Here is a 20,890-nt window from a genome sequence, read left to right on the forward strand (position 1 = left end):
CCTGCAAGATTACCAATATGTGTCACAGTTCCTACTTTATCATTCAGCTTTACTGAAGCAAATGATTTACAACACCACAATGAGAATTAAAAGATCCGGTCTGCAGAGGCAAAGCTGAGTCCAACATAAAAATATTTTTGCTATGTTTATTTTGTCATCATCCCACTGACACACACTGCCAAGAGCGGGAGAGCTTGTGTCACTGCCATCATTTTGAAGCCTAGTTAAACCAGTCAGTGAGTTTGCAATACTTCATAAACGAACACGCAGAAGGTTAAGCACAACTGACTTTTCATCTCTATTTTATTTCACAGAAGCAATGAATTCTGGGGTAAGAAGGAGAGAAAGTTCAGGGGAAACCTGCAGTTCTTAAATGACATTTTTCATAATTTAACCAAAACAATAAGTAAATGCCGTGACACTTGTGCATATTCAACTCTCTGAAGAGATCAGCCCCTTCTTAATTAATGAAGCCTACCTCCAGTGAAACAAAATCTGGCTTTCTTTATTACAGACAAAAAGTTTTCTGTACACTACCATCTCTTTTTCCTGACAGTAGGACACTCAGATATTCCAGAATTTGGTTACAAGCACCATCAATGTAAACACTTGAATCTTTCATTTCTAGTTAAGAATCAGTAAACAGAACAGAAATACTTGGAGACAGAACCAGTGGAGACAGCGTAAGTTCAGAATCCACGGAAGGTCGTTTGGCTTTGTGCCCATTAAGATTAACGTGGTAAAATCTGGAGCTGAGCTGCTCAAGGAACTGCCAGTTAATGCCACGCATGAGCCTCGCGACTGGCACCTGAGCTGTCCTGTGCTTGTTTGCAGAGCTCCAGTACCAGTGGCTCCTGCCACATCGGGAGATGGACCCCAGATGCGCTGAACCCCTTTCTTGCAGAGGAACATCCTAACTGGAAAGACATTTCAAAGCCTCCTCTTCGTTAAAAGCCCCAGTCAGCTCTTGTCAGGAGTCTGGATGTCGGCATGAATCCAGGATCAGGCAGACACATCAGCTCAAACCAGTTTTTGATTTCACGTTCAGATCAAATGTTATCTATGTTATTAAAATATTGTGAAAAGGCCCCCTTTTTTTTTCCTGTTTCAAATAATGAATACTAAAATTGTTAACAGATTTGAACCAAATTTGTCCTGTTGGTTGTCATATCTGGAAATGGCTAGTGTTGATACAATGGCTGTCCCATAAACATACAACGCTATTTCATCATTTATTTTTGTACTGCAACAAATATGACAGAATATAACGAATCATAAGTTTAAACTTGTGGAGCCTGACTGTCCTAGGCATCACTGCTCGTATGGTGAAATGCAAGCTGATGGAAAAAAAAAGGTGGTCTGACCTCACAGTGTTTTACATGTATTTTGACAGTGTGCAAACAATAACATAAAGCACAGCTGTGGATAAATCGGGTCCACTGCGTTCAGAGTGGGTTTGCTATAAAGGCCACAGAAGTCAGAGCAAAGACTGTGTGGACTCTGAAGGAGTACAGAGTAGGTAAACACATGCACACCATGACAAATCCTTCATTGGCACTATTTCTGGCCCCAGACATTTCTTAAGAGAACAGTTTACCCAAGACTTCAGTAAGCCTAAATAGTTTTGGAGGGCAGGAGAAGTCTGATAATCTCCTGCACTCTCAGAGCTTGGACAGATTTTCCTATTTATATATACATGGTGTTTAGCACAGAAGAAAAGGTCTACCTCTGGTATGTGCTATGATAGCATCTCACAGAGAGCAGACTCGGACTTCAGCTGGATGCCTCTTTCCCTGTGTGGAGAAAATGACGGCAAATGGAAAAAGCCTTGAGGAGTAGCATCCTGACTCTTGACTATCCCTCTTGCCTCTTCTGGCTTGGGGGTGCAGGTTTAATGGAATCTCCCCCCTCCCCTATAAATCTATACTCAAATTTCCCAGGCTTTCTCCCAGAATTGTTTGTATAAACTGTGCGTTTACTTAAATGGGCCAGGGAAGCTGATCCACTTTTTATAATAACTCTTATTTGGAGTGTGTGTGTACTTTTTCTTTTTTTTTTGTGTGCTTCCCCTCTCCCCCCTCCCCCCCCCCCTCAAAGCAGCAATTCTTCTGATTAAAACTACCTGATAATATAGCAAACATTTTTCTCCACAAATGTATTTTTATTCCATCCACCACAATGCCATCATGGTAGGTCTTCAGCATCTGTACCTGTGTATAGATTACATTGAGCATTATACATACACATTTTAACATGGTCATTTTCTCACTGGCTAGATCAGAGCTGCAATCAGTACTACTTCTCTGCCAAAAATGTAACTTTTCAGAACATGCATGATGCAACCTGTTCACATGACTTAAATCTGGTGAAGGTACTTGGCTGTCGTACTATCAGCTTCTTACCTTTTTTTTTTTTAAAAAGTAACAAATTAGTTGGAGCAAAACAGGGTATCAAGTATGCATTTTTTAAAAACATTGCTTGAAAAGCCGGTAAAATTTGACTTGTTCTCCCTTTGGAGAGAGGTATTTGAGAAGAAATGTGTTTTCCCCAGAGAGAAGTATGCTTGCACTGGAAATATGAAGAGTAAGTTTCTGCATTATTTATTTTTAACAGAAAAATAATGACCCCTTAAAAAATAGGGAGCTGCCATGCATTTGGAACTAGTGGTGTAGCAATATATAAAAATGCTGGGTAATCTTCCTTGTTTTGTATTCCAAAAAGGTAAGCCCTGTATTGCCTGAGTTAGAAGTCGCAAACATGGTTTACTTGGGTTACCACTGTCTACACAAGTGGTTTGGACAGCAGCCTGGATGGCTTCTTTCCAATGGGAAAGGATGGGCTTTTTGAGGGAACGGGTTGAAAATGTTCTGTAAGGTTTCCCTTTTGGCACTTTCTGAATCCTGGACTATCAGAGTAAGAGATACAGTGGAGCCTCCTCTTCCCTGGGGAAGGAGTGAAGCTTTTCCCCCACCTCACCACTGCCAGCTCTCAGAGGTTACAAGGAACCACGTGTGTCCTCACAGGAAAATTCTTGGTTGACTTCACTGTAACCATGCTACCCGGACCTGCTGTGCTTAGAGCTGCCTTTGGAACTTGTGAAAGGGAAAGAAGACCCCTTGCTCTTCCCATCTTTCCTGAGTTAAGGGTGTTTCTCAGAAAAGTTAAAGCAGTTTAGTGTCACAAATTACTCTTCATTGTCTGCCAAAGAAAAACAGGTTATTATGTGCCTCTTCCAGAATTTCCTTCACCACCAGTCCAAGGGTCAGTCATAGAAACCATCCACCTTGCGCTGCAGTGGAAATGTCTCTGTGCTGGTCACCTTCTCCAGTGCAAAGGTAACGGGTGCAAACCTAGACCGCTTTACTGTACATAATTTGGGGGCACCCATTTCTGAGGGATCTGACTGTTCTCTTCAAATATTTAGCATGCTCTGCTGCATCACCTTCTCCCCAGCGAGGAACCTTCTGCACACTCAAAGTGGGCCCACTGCTGTCATTCACAAGGAGAACATGTTTGCCCTGGAAGGTGTAAGACAGAGAAACCTCAGATGTAAAACTCTTCTTCATTAACTGGTAAAGCTGGGCAAACACTACCATGATCATCCAGAGAACAAGGAGCTGCTCTCGAGGACTGTTTGTGCTGCTTGGAGAGAGATGCTGATGTGAATGAGCTGGAAGACCATTCGGAAAGAGAAGGCAGTGAACCATCAACTGACTCAAAGGTATTGCACATGGCTGGTACAGGCCTCGCGCCGGTGGCTGCCTGTTTAGCCTTACCAACAGTTTGTTTCTGGGGGGGAAGAGAAGCTTCCAAGTCACTGCAAAATCCATTAAGGGCAGAATACGCAGAGACCACAGACAAGTCTGAGAAGGACAGCTTCATCCCCGTGTCTACATCAGTCTCCTGGGCACCCTCCAAGTCATCAATGTTAAGCCTGGGGCTGCATCTCCATGTTTTTAACCTGGTTGCAGGTGACCCAGTATTAAAAAACTGAGATGGTTCACTGAAATGAGAAGTCTCTGAGGCTGAAGAGCAGTTCACTGTGGGCAAGCAGAACAGAGACTTGCTTCGTTGAAACGACCGTGAAATGCTGGAGGCGCTGCTGGATCTGCGTGTGAAGTCTCCTCGATCATTGTGTCTCAAGTCCTGCTGGGAGAAACCAAGATAATGACCAAGGCCATTTGCCTGATGTACCTTGTTTTGATCCATTTCTTTTGGTTGCTCAGGAACAGATCGGTGGCTCTGAGGAAGAAAGGCTGGCAGAGTGGTGGAGCGGGAATATGTTGACACAGATGGATATGGTTGCTTGTTCTGCTTTGCAGACTTCCTACACCAACTGCGTGCTTGCTGCAGCCGGGAAAGGGAGGAAAGAAGATCACATTAATACAGAATTGGCAGTCTTACAAATGTAAGCCTCTGTTGCTGAGTTGTTACTGCAAATAATTATGAAGCAGACTTCATTCAGTATGCTTGCAGCAAATGTTTCACTTCAATAACAAAGAAAGCATGCCCTGCCAAAATCCCAAATATTTACATAAGGAGCCTTGAAGACAACAAGTATAAATGGTAAAGGAGCCCTGCCTTGTGGGCTAAATTACACTAGCTCAGAATCCTCACTTCCTATTGACTTGTTGAGATTCATTCATATTCTGTCTTCCAGAGTTACTGCCTTAGTGGACAGCCAAAGAATAAAACTGAAAAAATGGGAGATGTATGCTGCCATCATTATTATTTCTCATTTCTTCCTTACTGTGTGTTGCAAATATTTTTGGTTTTTTCCTCTGAAACATCAAAATGCCTTTAGCAAGCAACGTCATTCTCTAGTCTTCTCAGTGGGAATTTACTACTTCTTTCAACTCTTTCACATTTTCTTTTTCATCTCTGGTTAGCTGAGCAGTATGCTCTGGAACCCGCTTGCTCTATTAACTGGTTCCAAATGACTTTAAGCACAGACATCTAATTCGCTTGTAGACACCTAGACTGAAGACCTAACCTGATGGTTACGATCTGAATCTGGACCTGAACCTCAGCCCCACGGCAGGATTCAGTTGCCTACCTGCCAGATACTCGAGCATTTGAACAGGAACAGCAGCTGTGACAAATGGGGAGCCAACATCCTTCTCAAAAAGCAGCTGGAGGGCAGGTGGCCTTCCTATGGGATTAGACACTGTTGCGTGGGTAACTGAACTGAGGCCCTAGTGTTTGAGCAATCAAGGATTTTCATCATCCCACTTATCTCAGTAAGGCTTTCAGAGGTTTGCATTTTTAAAAGTTTAATTTAAATTCTTACTGTAGTTTCTTGCATAATACAAAAGGCTAGATTTCTGTCCCAAAAGGGACAGGGACTAATGGGACAAAGTGCAAGATCATAGCCTTCAGAATAAACAATGATCTTAGCTATGGGACTTGCCAGTTGGAAACAACAGAGAAGAAAGGACTAGGTATCTTGGCCAGTATGTGCTACTAAAATGGCAAGGCTGTGACAACCATGACCCTGGGCAGTCTCAAGCGAGTTAAAAAAGTATTAATGCATTGCGGACAACACTGCTAAGGCCTCATCCAGCATGCTGCACGTGACTCAAATCATGCCTATGTGAAAAAGAATAAAACCAAACTGAAAATGATGCAGCCACAAGGAAAAAAAACCCACCATAAGATTAACTGTCCATTAAAAAACCTGAACCACAAGCTAATAAAAGGTTTCTAATCACAACAGAAGTAGAAGAGTCTTCTGGGGTGACTAATGGATGGAGATGGAGCTCAATCATTTGACCAAAGAGATTATATGACATGACAGAAAGGGATAAGACCTGGCAGCCAAGGAGGTCCTTTGTATCCCCTGTCTCTGAAAGAACTCCATACATTGCTGCTTCTAACATCTTGCTAGTGCACGTCACATTGTCTTAGTGACCCAGATCTGTCATAACCATCTTCTGGGTTTTATTGCAGTGATTTTATAGGCAAAAAAGGATTTTTACATTTGCAAAAAATGGTTTGTTTATTTGTGACTGCATGGCTAGAGGTGATTTACAGGACAGCTAGATCATAGGGGTTCACTTAGGCATTGTAGATGAATATAGGTACAAATGTATCCGTAATGAGGTATGTTAATTCACAACCTATTTCTGTATAATATAATAAGCTGTTTTCCTTAATGCCATAAAGAATTAAATGAAGTAATGGGGAAATTAACCACAGTAGTGTAGCAGTTTCATTAACTGGTAAGAAAATGAGTACGAGAGAATCAAATAAAAGGAGTCAAGTTGTCAACAAAACATTAACCAGAAATCAGTTTAGACCTCTACACACAACATTATTTTATTTACGCAACATGTGAGTTAATTTGTTTAAAAAATTACTCAGCAAGATAAAAGGCTTGTGCCTATGAAGAAAATACCATCTGTTTCTTAACTGAAGACCTTTTTGGGAAACCCAGCAATAACAATCTGACACGCTGAAAGTCCACAACCAAATCACTGCACTCTTTTGATGGGTTTGTCCAAGAAAACACTCCTCATTATATTTTGTTTGCATTAACCAAAGTTACTCTTTTTTTCTCTGCAGTAGCTCCGATATCAGCTACACTACATGGACTCAACCACCACGCCTGGTGAGCCAACAGAAGTCCAGAACACTTTTCCTACTGCTCAGGGGGAAAATCACGAACTGCCTGACCACAGCTTGGTTTTATGCTGTATTCTTGTGTTTTTGTAGACTTAACTGATAATTTGGCAGATCAAGCATCCAAAGAAACCAAGGATCCAAGCGAGTGCAGTGGTCTTACTTGTGAAAAGGAAAGGAGGTCTTTGGCCCCACAAGCACTGATAACAACTAGGACAAAGATGCACCTGGAAACAAGGATTTTTGGAACAGATCTGACACTTGCACCAGGGAGAGTTCTGTGGGCAGTATGAAAGCCTAGCCTTTACCTTGCACAGCCCACACCATCTGTCTATACGCATATAAGACAGAGCCCTCAGACATCACAGGTAGGATTTAATTGCCTAGTTAATACAGCTCATGGAGTATAGAGAGCCATGCGGCTTTCCCTGCAGAAAATTCCTGTGTCTTGTTAGCTGAATTGCTTTCTAGGTCCTTGGGCTGCACTGAGTACATACCCATCGACTACAGTGAGAACACAGGCTGTAGCTCACACAAAAATACTTGCAGTTAGATGTCTGTTTTAGGTACGTACAATCTGGAGCTGAACCTAATCCTGCAGAGATAACTCCCATGTGTTAATTTTTCTTTGGTGTATAGAGGAGCTATTTCGCACACTAGTAGAAGTTTCATGCATTTAGATGACGGTAATAATTTGTTATACTTATTTGTTGACATAACTTTTGACACATGTTCCAAAGAAAAAGTAATTTAATTTGGTCTCTCAGGTCACCATTAGTGAGAGTCACTGTGTCTGTTTCAGTTGTGTAATTGCAGGTATCGGCTGGATCCTGCCTGGCCTGCAAGCACAGGCCACTCCACACCAGGGATTTCAGCGCCTGGGAATGTTCCCAGGCATGTTTAATTTATTGATACAGGTAAAGTCTTAAGCATTTTGGGAATAAAGCACAGGCACAAGAATAGCTGTTTTGAGCTCCTTCCAATATTTACAAACTCTCCAGTTTAAATCAGCTTGTGTTAGTTTTGGATTGTAGATATGTAGACATATGTAGGATGTAGACAATGACTACAGCTGCAACCAAATTGCCAGTACTCAAAAGGATGCTTACCCCAGGTATCACCCACAAGGGTATGGGCTGGAGGGCAACACCAGAGTAAGTGGATGGGGTGGGATTAAACATCCCTGCTAGAAACGCTGGGGCTCTCACATAAAAACTTTCTAACCGAAATACAGACAAAAAAGTAGAAACTCAAAGGAAAGGAGACGTGCCCTTCTAAGTGGGACCACTTGGAGGGGGCAGCCTGGCCCGTGCAGCTGAACAGCTTTAAGTACCTGGTGTAACTGGAACATGCTTACACTAACAAGAAAAATCTACTTTAGGTAAGGCATTACTTTTAGGGGTTTGTTATTTTAAACATTTTTTCCTAGCTATTTTCATGTTTCTGTGGACAAATAAGAGCATTTCATTTTATACAAGGTATTTGCTGTTATTTCTGCGACTGGGTCACAGCTCCTGGTGAAGCCCAGCTGACCTGGCAGGAGGCAATGGTGGATCAACAAGGAGAAGGGGACAAGTACAGTCTGCCCTTAGGATGGCTGCCTGCAGGGCATGCCAAGAGATGTCATTAACACAGCTCATTTCTGAACAGCTCTGTTTACAGGAGGAATTGTTGACCTCAATCTTTTTTTCAGATGTGTTATGATTTAGAAGACCTGTTTTCCAATGCTGCTCTTCATGATATGGGCAAAAGGAGGAAATAATAGGAGGAGATTTTTTTTAATACTTTCATCTTAAAGCAACATATCCGAAGACTTTCTTGACTGTGAGAATACTGGACTGCACAACTGTGCTACAGGTAGAGCGTCACAAGCTCCATCTTATGAAACACTAGTGAATAAAGATTACAGACTAATCCTATATTGTAGAGAACTGGATTATGTGGACTAATAAGACTTTTCTATATCTACATTCTGTAACTTTCAGAGATCACAGAGAGGATTCCATGATTTAGTCAGGATTAAAATTCAGGCAAAACTAGTTCCTAGTCCCATTCCAAGGCCATTGACTGTGCTCCCTTGCACCACCCCTGTCATGCCATACGGAGACCTGCATGCAGCCTGTGTGTTCATGTGATTGCGCCTCTTTGTTTTAACCTTACAGCACCTAACAGTCCCACAAAGTTCAAACTGGATTTCCAGGTGTGATTGCTCGCAGGAGAAACCACGACAAGCAAGGAGACGCCAGTCTTCCACTGCCCTTCATGCCATGGGATGCTGAAAACAGCAAACCCTATTTTTGTACCTTGAGGACAGTGTGAAGCAGATGCAGCTACTCTTTTCTGCAGAACAGCCTTCCCCCGCCTCCTCAACACTGCCCTTGGCTTTGGAAGCAGTTGCATCTGCTTTAATTTCTGAATTCCTTTCTTTTTTAAGTCCTTATTTTCAGCCTTCTCACAGCTTGCTTTCTGCATCACCTGTTAGCTTGCTGCAGCCTGGCAGAGCCCTGCCTGGTACGGCCATGCTGTCTGCATCAGGCCCAAGCACAGCAGAGATGCCAGCGAGTGGGTCAGCCATCTGAGAGGACAAAGACTTGATCCAAACTGACACGCTGATTATGACTGAAATTCCAAATACAGGGAAAGAGATTTGTCAGACCTCGCCACAAAGATGCACAACAAACCCGGCCATTGACTGAACAGATTAGCTCTCTAACAGGACAGATTTTTTCATCTGGTGCTAATCTGCTGCTCATATATAATCTCTGCACAGATCTTTGTGAAGCCTGGAGGGATTTAGAGTCTTTGTGTATTACAATGGGCTGCAGAAGAATTTAATGATGAATATCTGGGAATGCCATAAACAACTTGGGGTGAACCTCGCAGAAATGCACTTTTGAATTCACTTGGGCTGCTTATACCTGACACAAAAAATCCATCAGTGTTCCTGCAGTCTATTTTAAGTAATCTTTTTAAGAAAGCAGATAGTGATCTCATTACGCATTATCTGTATTAAGCACTGCCAGCAAGGCTCCGCTGAGGTCAGAACCCAGCCAGCATGGCAATGACATCACCATCTCGAGCCCAGATTTTGCCTGGTGTGCTCAATAGGAGTGCAACGGTGTTTGTTTAATTGTATTAAAACCAGTGGGATTGGTCCAGGGAAACAAAACAAAACAAAACATGAAAAAGCGGCAGAGGTTAGTCCTCAGTATTATCATAATAAGTCTTACTTGAAAAGCAAAATGTCTTCAGAAGGACAGCATATCAAAAGGCAAAATGGACAAATTTGACTTAAAATTGAACATATTTGAAAAGTGGCATGTACTGTGTACACAAAACTAGAACAGGCGGGTGCCTTGTAACACTAAATATATTCACTCTCAAGACTTTTTGCTGTATGGTGTATAGAGTCATCAGGGATCTTACTATGCCATGAAACATAACTGCACTAACAGAAAAGACAAAGTACCTTAGAATGAAGAAGAACAACTACAATATCTCCTCCTATCTGAGTTAGTGACCGATTTGCTGTGTTCCCCCCCAAACCAATTAGAAGCACTAAGAAGAACCAAACAGCTATGGCACTAAAATGAAAGGAAAAATAGAGTAGAATATCTTTAAAAACAGGAGGCTAGTATTAGACTTCCAGATTAATTAAATCAGCTTATGACACCTCCTTGACCAAGTCAATTTTTACTCCAAAAGTCTCCCTTTCACCAGTTTCAACAGAAACTAAAAGCAATTTTTGTAAAGGTTCCCAGTCTACATCCTTGCCTGTACTTGATGCTTTTCTTTGCCTTTCTTCCTTTTTATGTTCAGATCTGCTCTACCTGCATTATTAATTCAAGCAAGCTTGAAGCTCTTTTCTCACCTCCATTTTCCTTCCTGCAGACTAAACTGTTCCCTGCAAAAGTGTCCTCTCTTTGCTTGTTCTGTCTTTCCTTTTTGCCTTCTCTGCTTCCTGGTTTACGTGCTCATCTTTCTTCTATTTGTACTTAACCGTAGTGACTTGACTGTAGCAGTGGGACTGTGCTTTCTTTCCTTTATTTCCCAGAATTTGCAGTTAGTAATGCTTTGAGTACCAGAGACCAGATGATTTAACTACATTTAAGACTACAGGGGTACATTATATCACCCAGTCTGACCTTGTGTTCACCATTTTACAAATCATTAAGCCATTTCTTTACTGAGCCTGCTGACACTTTAGGCAGACAAAAGCATTTCAATTTTCAGGAGACTAAATTGCCGTATGCTTCAGGCAGGGGCATCAGACAGAGGTCCCACTAAGCCCAAGGCCCCTAAAATGGTAGCAGATTAATGCTCCTGGACTATTTACATGTTTTATCAAGATCATATGAACACTGGATGACCAACAAGGTACCCAAACTGGAAACTATGGGAAGGAGAAGGAACACTGCTTTGTGCTGGCGAGAGGAAATGCAGATCCAGATGCATTTGCTGGGTCAGCTGAAGTGACCATGACCACACTGATCTGCGTCCTAAACCTCTCAGCAAAAACAGAAGCGAACCCTGAGCCTCCAAGATTTGACTCTCCTTGGCCAAGATAAGTTTGAAAGGCAAACCAGTCCTCATGCTGCAGAGAAAATGTTTCTTTTCATCTGAGTTGGGGCTGGAAGGGGAAAAGGAAAAACTTTGTCCTAACCTCAGATCCTGTAATTATTTTGACTCAGCAGCTCAGTAACACCCATCCTTGCTACCCATATATCTAAGACAGGGTATTTTCTGCATTCCCAGCTCCTTGCTTCAGGTGCAGCTGGTCTCCAGCACCCTGTAAGAAGGCACTGTCTCTGCTCCCCAATACCCATTGGGTCAGTTATGCATCATAGAAAAATCTCTCTTCCAGATTTCTGCGTTCAGCTATCTTGAGTGTGAAGTCCAACTACAACCATACTTTTTCATGCAGATAACGTACATGTTTTAAATAAGCTGAGGCAAATATAGGCCCTTTTCTCCTCCTCATGGCCTCAGATAAAAGGGCATAAAGAGATGTGTTCACGAGTCTCACAGACACCCGTATTATATAATACACTGAATAAACACAGAGGTTTTAGCTATAAGATATTGATTCTTTTTGCTGTATAACATATTTGCTGTTGTCCATGCATGCATGTAACCCTCATGCTGCTTCCCATCTTCAGGCATTTTGCACTGCAAATGCCCAGCACAGAATGCCTTTATGTATGCAGCTGGCAGACACCTGCACCGCCAGGCTGACTTCTGGCAACTCCAAGGATGTATTCAACAGTAACATACTGACCTTGTACATAAACAACTGCAGCTGACTTCACAAAACCAATAGGGGGGTAACTACTGCCTGACTGCAGATCTCGAGTACTTGTTTTGTACACCCAGTGAGGGAGAAATCTCCAAGGCAGCAGACACCTGAGCTTGCAGGTAGCACAGCAACAGGTTCATATTTTTTAATGGTTGGGTCCACAAGCAATCTTTTCTCAGAACCAAGGCTTCAGGTAATAAACCATATTTCCTAAATATGATTATACCACTCCTGAACTCAATGTCATGGTTGCCTGGTATAGGTAAGAAGAGCATTGGCCGATTAACTCAGTAAATCAGCTATAAACCCCCCTCTAAAGAAAGCTGTGATCAGTTAACATTTGCACTGTTACTTCAATGGTTTATATAGCAACACTAGACAGAAAATAGCCACCCCATAAACCGTATAGGTTCATTAACACAATAACTGGCATAAAAGCCTTACAACTACTATCTGGCTACCTTGTTTCAGGCAGGATTAGCATAGACTGGTAACAAACCATGCATTTCTCAGGATTTTTATTTGTCTTGGCTTTCCGACAATGTTGTTTGCTTCTTGGTGCTGAAGATGGGGGAGGAGGAGGGCTTTCAGCAAGAAATTGGTTATTACAGGGTGAATCAGGTACCTGAACATAGACGCTTGGTCCATTCTGGTATCTCCTAGGGTGCCCGCCTGGCATTCCAGGAGGACACAGCCCTCCTGTAGGTCCTGAGACTAATCTGCCAAGACACCCCTTCTGGGCAGCTGAGGCACCCTTTGGCATGTAAAATGGCAGTAGGTCTTACGCTTAAACACCAAGCCACTACCTAGGTGAGATTACTCATTTACTGTCACCTGTCTTCCTCCCAGGTATGTCTGCATGTTGTGTCCCCCCACTCCCCCACGTAGAGCAGCTAGGAAATTCTGCCAAAATGTTATGTTGCCTTTCCTACCCTCTCCAAAGACATTCTCATAACTTAAAGAAGCCATCTGTGCACCTTCTTCTCTCTGCTCACTATCCGTGCTTCCCAAACACACACGGCCAAGCTGGTCTCATAGTTATTAACCTCTCCTGCTTCCCGCATTGCGCTGCCAGGAGTGCAAGTTCATTAGCACTTCAGCTGTCTCTGTGCGGATTATACCCAGAGGCTGCCAGGAATATGGACGTGACCTATAAAACTGGCAGTATATTCGGTATACCGGTATATGGTATATTCTTAGTTACATTATTTACATATTCTTCCCACTGCACTGACAAGAGCTTCCCAGAGGTCCTGCTTCTGGGCATAGCACTGGTGAAGCAGTCTGGGTGTCTTCCCACAGGATGCAAACGTGCCCTTAAGCCTTGCTCCTGCTAAAGCCAACTGAAGCTTACCCTTTGCCTCAGCTGGTATATAGCTGCACCCTTGGAGCTAACGTGCCAATGTGGAAAAGCTACTGTGACAGAATAATTTTGAAAGGCTTCCTTGCAAATGAACAAATAGTTTCTGTGGCATTAAACAGATTTATCCTGCCCATGAATAACTTTTTCTCTTGCACTGACTTTATCTAAGCCCCTTGGTAATTGCATTTGTAAAATGGGTTAAGAGCATGGATCAATCTGGCTGGCAAGTATCCAAGTCCTTGTAAACACACCAAGAAAAATAAAGAGGTCACATCTTATCAGTCTAACCATGGAGGTATATTCAAACTTCAGACATTAAACTGCCTGTAATTTAACAGGGATGTTAATCTACCATTTTGGGTATAATTGATAATTTTAGTCTGTAAAAAGCTGCAGTATCCATATGAAGCAAATAGAAATATTGGGATCATTACTAAGCACTGATGTGCAGGCTGAAAAATACTAGGAGGACATTGTGTGGTTTCATATAACTGGGAAGAAGTGAAAGTTATGACCAATGCTGTGGCAGTGATGACACTGTTAATAGCAGAACTCTGTGAGAAGTGAAAAGGTAGTCCTGTTACTTTAAAAGGTAGCTACTATAATTGTTTTGAACTCAGAACAAGTTAAAAGAATATGAGTCCATGGATCACCAAATCCAGTGTTTCTTACACCTGTGCTCTGCTGTATAATCCCTTTTCCTTAAGTGACCATCCTGTCTTGAATTAGGTATTAACCTGTTTGCATCTGCTGGGAGGCTGTTACGTAGTTGGCCATCAGTATGTACAACTGCCAACTCAGATCTGTTTATCCACAGCTTTTTGTTCCTGTGCCAGAAGAATCATTTAGTGAAACGACCGTTTTTTCTCATTCCTGTCATTTGCCTTCTGGTATAGTTTCCAAGCACAGTCAGAGCTCCCTGCAGACTTCCTTTGGTTAGGCTCAGATGACCCTATCTTCCAGTTTCCATTTGTAAGACTGTCTCTCCGTTCCTCTGCATGGGGGGAGAGCCTTTCCCTGCACCCACCCCTCTCTGGAGCCCAGGGCTGAAGACAGGTGAGGCCTGTGGGACCTTGTGCAATAGCACAAGCACTTCCCATACTCCTTAAGGGATACTAACACACCAGAGACTGCACATCTCTTTTCATGTCCATATTGCACTGGTGGCTTGTAGTCATCTGAGTACAAACAGGACATTTTCCCTTTGGTTTAGTTACAGAGCTCTACTTCTGACTGTACAGACTTGTTTAAAACCTGTATACCAAGACCTAGTCTTCATGACTTACAATAGCATAAGTTAGATCCAAAGTTTCTGGTTTCCCCCCATTTTGCATACATTAAACTTCTTTTGCTCTGCCACACTTCCAGTGTGATAATTTCCACTTCTGTAACTTCATTCCCATTTGCCATTTTGCCTTCCTGTTCAGCATCAACATCCTCAGCGAAAACAGAAGTAAAAATTAATTTCACTTGGAGGTCATGCTTAGCAGGCTTTCACTCTTTTAGTGCATATGGCTAAAATCTTATTCCAATTTTCTTTGAAGGGTTTACTTCAGCCTGCTGTTCAGCAAGTCTTGTTTCACCTCCCTACTGTCTGGCACCTGTTATTTCTGAAAATTCCCTGTTTTGAAATTGAAAGCCTTATTTAGAAGCCCTATTTATTTATTTTTTTTTACCCTTCCCTTCAATTTACTTGAAGCCAATGCAAGATGCCATAAACCAAAGTTATATAACATAGCAGAAACCTCCTGAAAAAGAACAGGGAAAAAGGCCACAAGTGCATGTGGTTTCTCTGTAAAAGGTTTGTGATGGCTCTTGTAAGCTTGAGTTTACAGGTTATCTCAGGCTAGCACAGGTATGCCTACAGTGCGAGCAACAACCGTGACAAACCGGTGACTGTCTTGGCAGATGGGCAGGGAAGCTGAATTGCCTCCCGAGTCCTGGACACATTCTGTTCACCTCTGGCATGGGGTTCCTCTGCGGGTGGCATCTGCAAAGTGGCACAAAAGTTTTTACCACCACCTGGACGTGACTTACCAGCACACAGAAGCCCCATGTACCTGGATTTTCAGTCCCAGGAGCTACAAACCCAGAGGCACTGTGCTGGGGGTGGGGTGGTACATACCTCTGTGCACACCGGGAGGTCTGTACAGTGGAAGGATGGCACACAGAAACAAGGTCAGGCAATTTGATAAGCTTCATAAATGCAATTCACTCTAACAAAACACTCTTCTTTGAAATCTGAACAACAACTTTCCAAAGGTGCAACATGATTCAAATGTTAAGCAGCAGTAAATACCTCTGCAGCGCAGGAATGCACATTAGCCTGGCTCTGGATTGCCACAGATACCCCCTTTGCAGGGCAGGCAGCTATTAAAAGCTTGCTGGTTGTTATCCCCTTTATCTCCCTTGGATATGGCGTAGTGAAGCAGAGCATGCTGATACATTGCCCAGATATCGTGCCTACGGATGTCCTAACGAATAAACTCTCTTTCAGCACTTGGTTACAAGCACTTGAGATTAGTTCAAGAAGAGCGTCTGTGGGAATGTCTCTCTCGGGCTGCTCTTCAGGGTGCATTTCTTTTCCTTCACCACCTGACAATCACTGTGCGAAAGAGAATCAGTTTGTCACCCTGTGATGCTACATATATATGAGTACTATCACATATATAAAATAATGAGTACCATCAGAAATTCTGTTTGTCTTCCATAAAAACCTAATAACAGAGAGCTATCTTATAAACCTCTGTTGGTTCTGTGCCTGTATTTCTTATAACACTACACCCACTAGCCATCATTTCTCCACTCAGGCTCATAATTCCTTGCCTCCTCATTGTTTTAAACAGCTACCTCATCTCGCACTGCTCTTTGCATAAGCTGAGGTTGACGGGTATCTGGTGAGTATCACCAACTGCTTTCCTGATCAGTTATACACACAGCAAGGGGTTTCAGGTTCTTTCTTTAGCAGTACTGTCCTGGCTCTTTCATCTAGGATAGAGCAAAAAGAAAAGCCTCCTCTCCTGGCTGCCATTGCAGCTTAAGCTCTCCTGCACAAAACCAGTAAATGTGTTTCTGTTTCTCTGGGTACTGAACTTACCTGCAAAAGTATCCTATTTCCATCGTGGTCTTCCGTCTGCCACCTGCCTTCACTGATGGGGCTGCAAGGGTTGGGCAAGAGAGGCACAAGCTGCCCCACATCTTTCACTCTGAACTCCAGCACTGCTGACTCTGTTGGCATTGGCACCTGGCCCTTCGGAAGTTTTTTTAAAGAAAACTGAATGTCTATTTCCATGTTAGAATAGACAGGAAAAACACAGAAATCCACTTTTTTCTGACATACTGGTCTTTTCAGTATTAATTCGTACAGTTTCAGAATGTCAACAAAGTTTTCACTCCTGCAGTATATAGTGAAGCGGATAATTTCTTTCCCGTAGTGCACTGGGCGAATGGCCCAGAGAGGAGTCTCTGGAGCCAAGGTGTAAAAGTCCTGGCTGCATGGCATGTAAGGGAGGAACTTCCCATGCACTCGCTCCGTGTGGTGGTAATGCCAAGGTGGCCGCTGAAAGGTTTCGTGGAGCTGCAAGATGGGTTCTTCTCCATATTCTTCCTGCAGAAACAGAATGATGGCAAGGGCTGGCTGAGAAACACCAGCCTTACTTGGCTTCCTGCGCTCCTTGGGCACTCGCCTTTCTGAGACTCGAAACAGCTGGAGGTCTGGATGGATCCAGGCTAGAAGCTTATCAATGGCTTGCTGAAGAGTCTTGGATTCACCCGGATCTGTGATAATATGTACACTAACAAGGAATGGGTCTTGTATGCCTTCCACAGAAAGTTCACCTGAAAGTATAAAAAGAAAAGCAACCTTTAAGATTTGTAACCAGGTTGTCAATATTTAGGTGATCCTTAAAGGAGGAACAGTCTACTCAGTCACACTGGGCTTCCCCCCCCCCCCCCCCCATCTCTTTCAAGCTAACCTACAACAAACTAGAACTGATGTACAGAGATATAGCAGCCAAGAAAATAACCAGAAGACAGAGAAGTTCCATCGAGCATACCATAAGGGTTGCTGTTTCTACTGAGGTAGAATCCGAAAGACATTACCCAACATGTGTTTCTGTGTTCGGTAAGAGCTGCCCCATACAGCTGAGAGGTAGGAAAGACAAAAGTATGGACATAGAGTAGGGGTGAAAGTGGCACTAATGATGTGCAGAATGATCAGGGTGGAGAGTGTTCATCCCATCTTGTTTTAATTTGTGCCAGTTGGCTCAGGGCATGGAAATCACACCATTGAACTCCACTCCATCACCTTGACGTTGGAGTTTTTCACCCAGTTAAGAGTGTTCTGTGTCCTGGAGGCAACTGTTTTAATAAGTAAAGGCAAAGTTTGTAGGGAGAGGTAATATCTTTTATTAGACCAACTGATATAGTTGTGAAAAAAACCAGACAAGCCTTCAGGCACACAAGTCCTTCTTCAGGAAAAGATATTACTTGTCCCTACAAATCCTGCACTGTTTATATCTTCAGACCATCAAGACCATAATACTACTGCTTCAAGGTTTTTATAAGATTAGGGAAGAGTGGTAAGAGAAGGAAGCACAAAAAATTACACTAACTCAGGGGGAAAAAAGAAACCTGTAGTTAGCCTTGGGAATCTTCACAGGGGCTCTATCTGTTGTTATCCCTGAAACCTCCTTGAAAGCTCAGAAACGCAGCAAGGGCTGGTTGGAGGGCTGGGGAGAAACTGTCACTTCTGCTTTGCTGGAGTTGCATGCCAACAGAGATGCATGTGAATGAAGATCCAAGACAATTTAATAAATTATCCAGGTAATCTGGATACTTTTGCAGAAATGGTTCCCCCTGTGCGGTGTTCTGAAACCACCTCCATGTCTGTGACCCTGAGCCTGGGCACAAAGCCTAAATGTGTGAAGCCTTAGAAAGGCTTCCCAAGCTTTTCATTGTGCAGACTACATTTAATAGGGAGACTGTCTCACAGGCTGCTTCCCCTCCTATTGGTAATCAGTACTAACCTCTCCCTCCTCCCTCCTGGCATCAGAATAACATTCCTGTGATACTTCAGCAATTGCTTTAATGGAAAAGCAGTATTACTCAATTAGTGCATTTTAGTTGTCTTTCAATACACAGTAGCTGCAGGACCCTGAGAAAAGCTGGATGCAACTGCATCATTTTCCAGACATGACTGGTAAATACACCACCAGCCTCAGTTTAGAAGCTGCAGAAAGATATGGTATGCAGAGCAAATAGCAAGCATACATTTTGCCTGGGGGAGATATAGAAAAATCAAGTAAAAAACCAAAAAATACAATTACAGCAGAGTTCTCATACCTCTGCAAGAAATGGGTGATGTGGAGTGGCTTTGTCAGATGCTTAATGGAAGAAAAAAATATGAAGCAAAAAAAGAAAAATATCTGTGTCAGTACATGGCAAGAGGCTTTGCTGTGACAATTGTTACTGGTAGGTAATTTTTTGAGATATCCCCTATGGATAGTCACAGTGTGGGAGAAAGACAAAGGGGGGGTGGGGGGAGGTCCTCTCATGGTCCTTTACATGTGGCAGCAGGACAGGAAGGAAAACAAATTGCAGAGGACAGTGATCTAATAAAACCAGAAAAAAGTAATCACCATAGCTACGCAGTCATTCATTTTCTAAGACTGGAATAGAAGATGTTCAGCTCTTTTCTCCCTCTGTTTCCTTTGTTACACAAATGCTAGCAAAGCCTGCAACAAGTGAAAGGCTTGATATTTATGCATGTAAATGACTGCAGCTCTGAAAGAAGCCTGGGCACAACAATGTGAAGCAAAGAGCTATCATTCCTGTCGGCTTCTTGCTCTGCATTGAAAAAAAAAATATCTCTGAGCATGGCTTTTCTGCCCTCCTGTTGCTCAGCATGGTGCATGGATGCTGAATGGCTAAAGCATTTTTCAGAAGTGGAGCCTTGTGGGAGCCAGCCCCAGCATTAGTATTCTGCAGCCATCACTGCCTGTGCCCATCAGCACCAGATGCTCGCAGCGCCTGCCTCAGAAGACCACCAAAGCACGGCACAAAGCCATCATTAGGAGCTAGGATTATACATACAGCAGAGCATATCACCTTTTTTTGAGCTAGAAGCAACTATGCTGAAGGGGGGAAACCTAACAAATCAGTACAGAGAGCTTCAGTATCTGTTTTATGCCAGCAACGATGCTTTTACTGCAACACCTTTACACCTTCCATTACGAGGCTTCTGTGTTTATGAAGTGGCAGCCATTTCTGTTTTGGTAAGTGAAAGAGAAACATAAGAAAAGCAGAAATATGAGGCAAGGAGCTAGGAGAAACTTCCCCTGAACTGATGATAAGTTGCAAATTGTTTCTATGTTACTAACAAGATTTTTTTGCTTCAACTGGCAAGGAAGGGAAGGAAACGACAGCATTTCTCATGACACAGTTCAATTTGCCCCCGGCAAATTGTCACAGAAGCAAATGAAAGCTCTGCATATGTATTACCCTTCCTGTGTTACTAGTTAATCCCACAGAAAATATCAAAATGCTGAGGCATCTATTTGGAAATAAGCTCCACAGTTCTCACAGCTATTACATTTTTTTTCTTTCCTGTGACAGAAGGGGATTAGTTCTCTTCGAGTTGGCAAAGCTCTAATATTGCTAAGAGGTAATTACTACCAGGATTTAAAGAGTATTTTACAATTCTAAACTTTTTACTCCTCTGTTAGGTAGCATTAACTGTCCACGAGAGGTTAAAGCAAACACCCAGCCCAAATGCTGCGGGACTGTCACACTTGATGTCCTAAAGCTAGGAGCTAAAGGTCGCCTGATATTTTATGATTGAGCTTTGGATGGGTCCTTCTCTATGTATTATTTTTATTTTGTTGCTGATGCAGTGTTGCTGAATGGAGAAAAAAAGAAACCCCTGCAAAGCAGAATGGCAGTCTTGCCCTGTGGTTCTTCCTCCCCTCCTTTCCCTGCCCAGAAACCAGTATTTTTTCATCAGAAAGACAATCTGACAGAAAGCAGTGGGTGCTGTCAAGTCCGTCTGTGCCAGCTGCCTCATTTCAGTACAACTTCACTTAAGTTCAAGCTGCCTTGTCTTGGGGACAGATGGGACAGGTACCTGTCTGTCTAGCCTGGTCGCCTGTGTCCCCTGCTGAGTGCATGGAGAGAGGGGCTGCTGGCTCTGAAAAACCTGCAGAGGATGATCTTGCCTTCCTAATTCCTTTCATAGAATCATTCAGGTTGGAAAAGACCTTTAAGATCATAAAGTCCAGCCGTTAATACAGAACTGCCAAGGTCACCACTAAACTAGTCCCCAAGCACCGCATCCATGATGGTGATTCCACCACCTCCCTGGGTTTCCTCCCTCCTCACTCTGCAGGGAACAGTGGTGCCTGCAGAGGACAATCCTCTTGGCCCCAGAGCTGCCCAGCCCTCCCCTGGCCAGAGGTCCTAACTGGACACCTGTGACAACAGTGGCCACCTAGTGACACGAAGACCCACGGCTGATGTGGGAGGCAATGGTGCTCTGCCTCCTTGGGGTGGAGGGTTGGGGGGCTAGCCACCACCCCTGAGAGGTGCCATAAAGACTGGGGTATCTGGTAACA

General features: G+C 43.1%; 1 protein-coding gene across 2 annotated transcripts in view; it reads right to left on the reverse strand.

The window, feature by feature from the left end:
* Positions 1-285: 285 nt before the first annotated feature.
* FAM124A (family with sequence similarity 124 member A) overlaps positions 286-20,890 on the reverse strand; it is a 56,034-nt gene continuing 35,429 nt past the window's right edge. For both annotated transcript variants that reach the window (XM_056329662.1, XM_056329661.1), the window contains exons 3-4: positions 16,378-17,117; positions 286-4,347 (exon numbers count right to left, since the gene is read on the reverse strand). In XM_056329662.1, coding sequence (XP_056185637.1) covers positions 3,544-4,347; positions 16,378-17,117 — 1,544 coding nt within the window. In that variant the 3' untranslated portion in view covers positions 286-3,543. The remainder of the gene's footprint in view (positions 4,348-16,377; positions 17,118-20,890) is intronic.

Source organism: Falco biarmicus, chromosome 2 (assembly GCF_023638135.1).
Source record: "Falco biarmicus isolate bFalBia1 chromosome 2, bFalBia1.pri, whole genome shotgun sequence".
In the NCBI taxonomy this organism is placed as follows: Eukaryota; Metazoa; Chordata; class Aves; order Falconiformes; family Falconidae; genus Falco; species Falco biarmicus.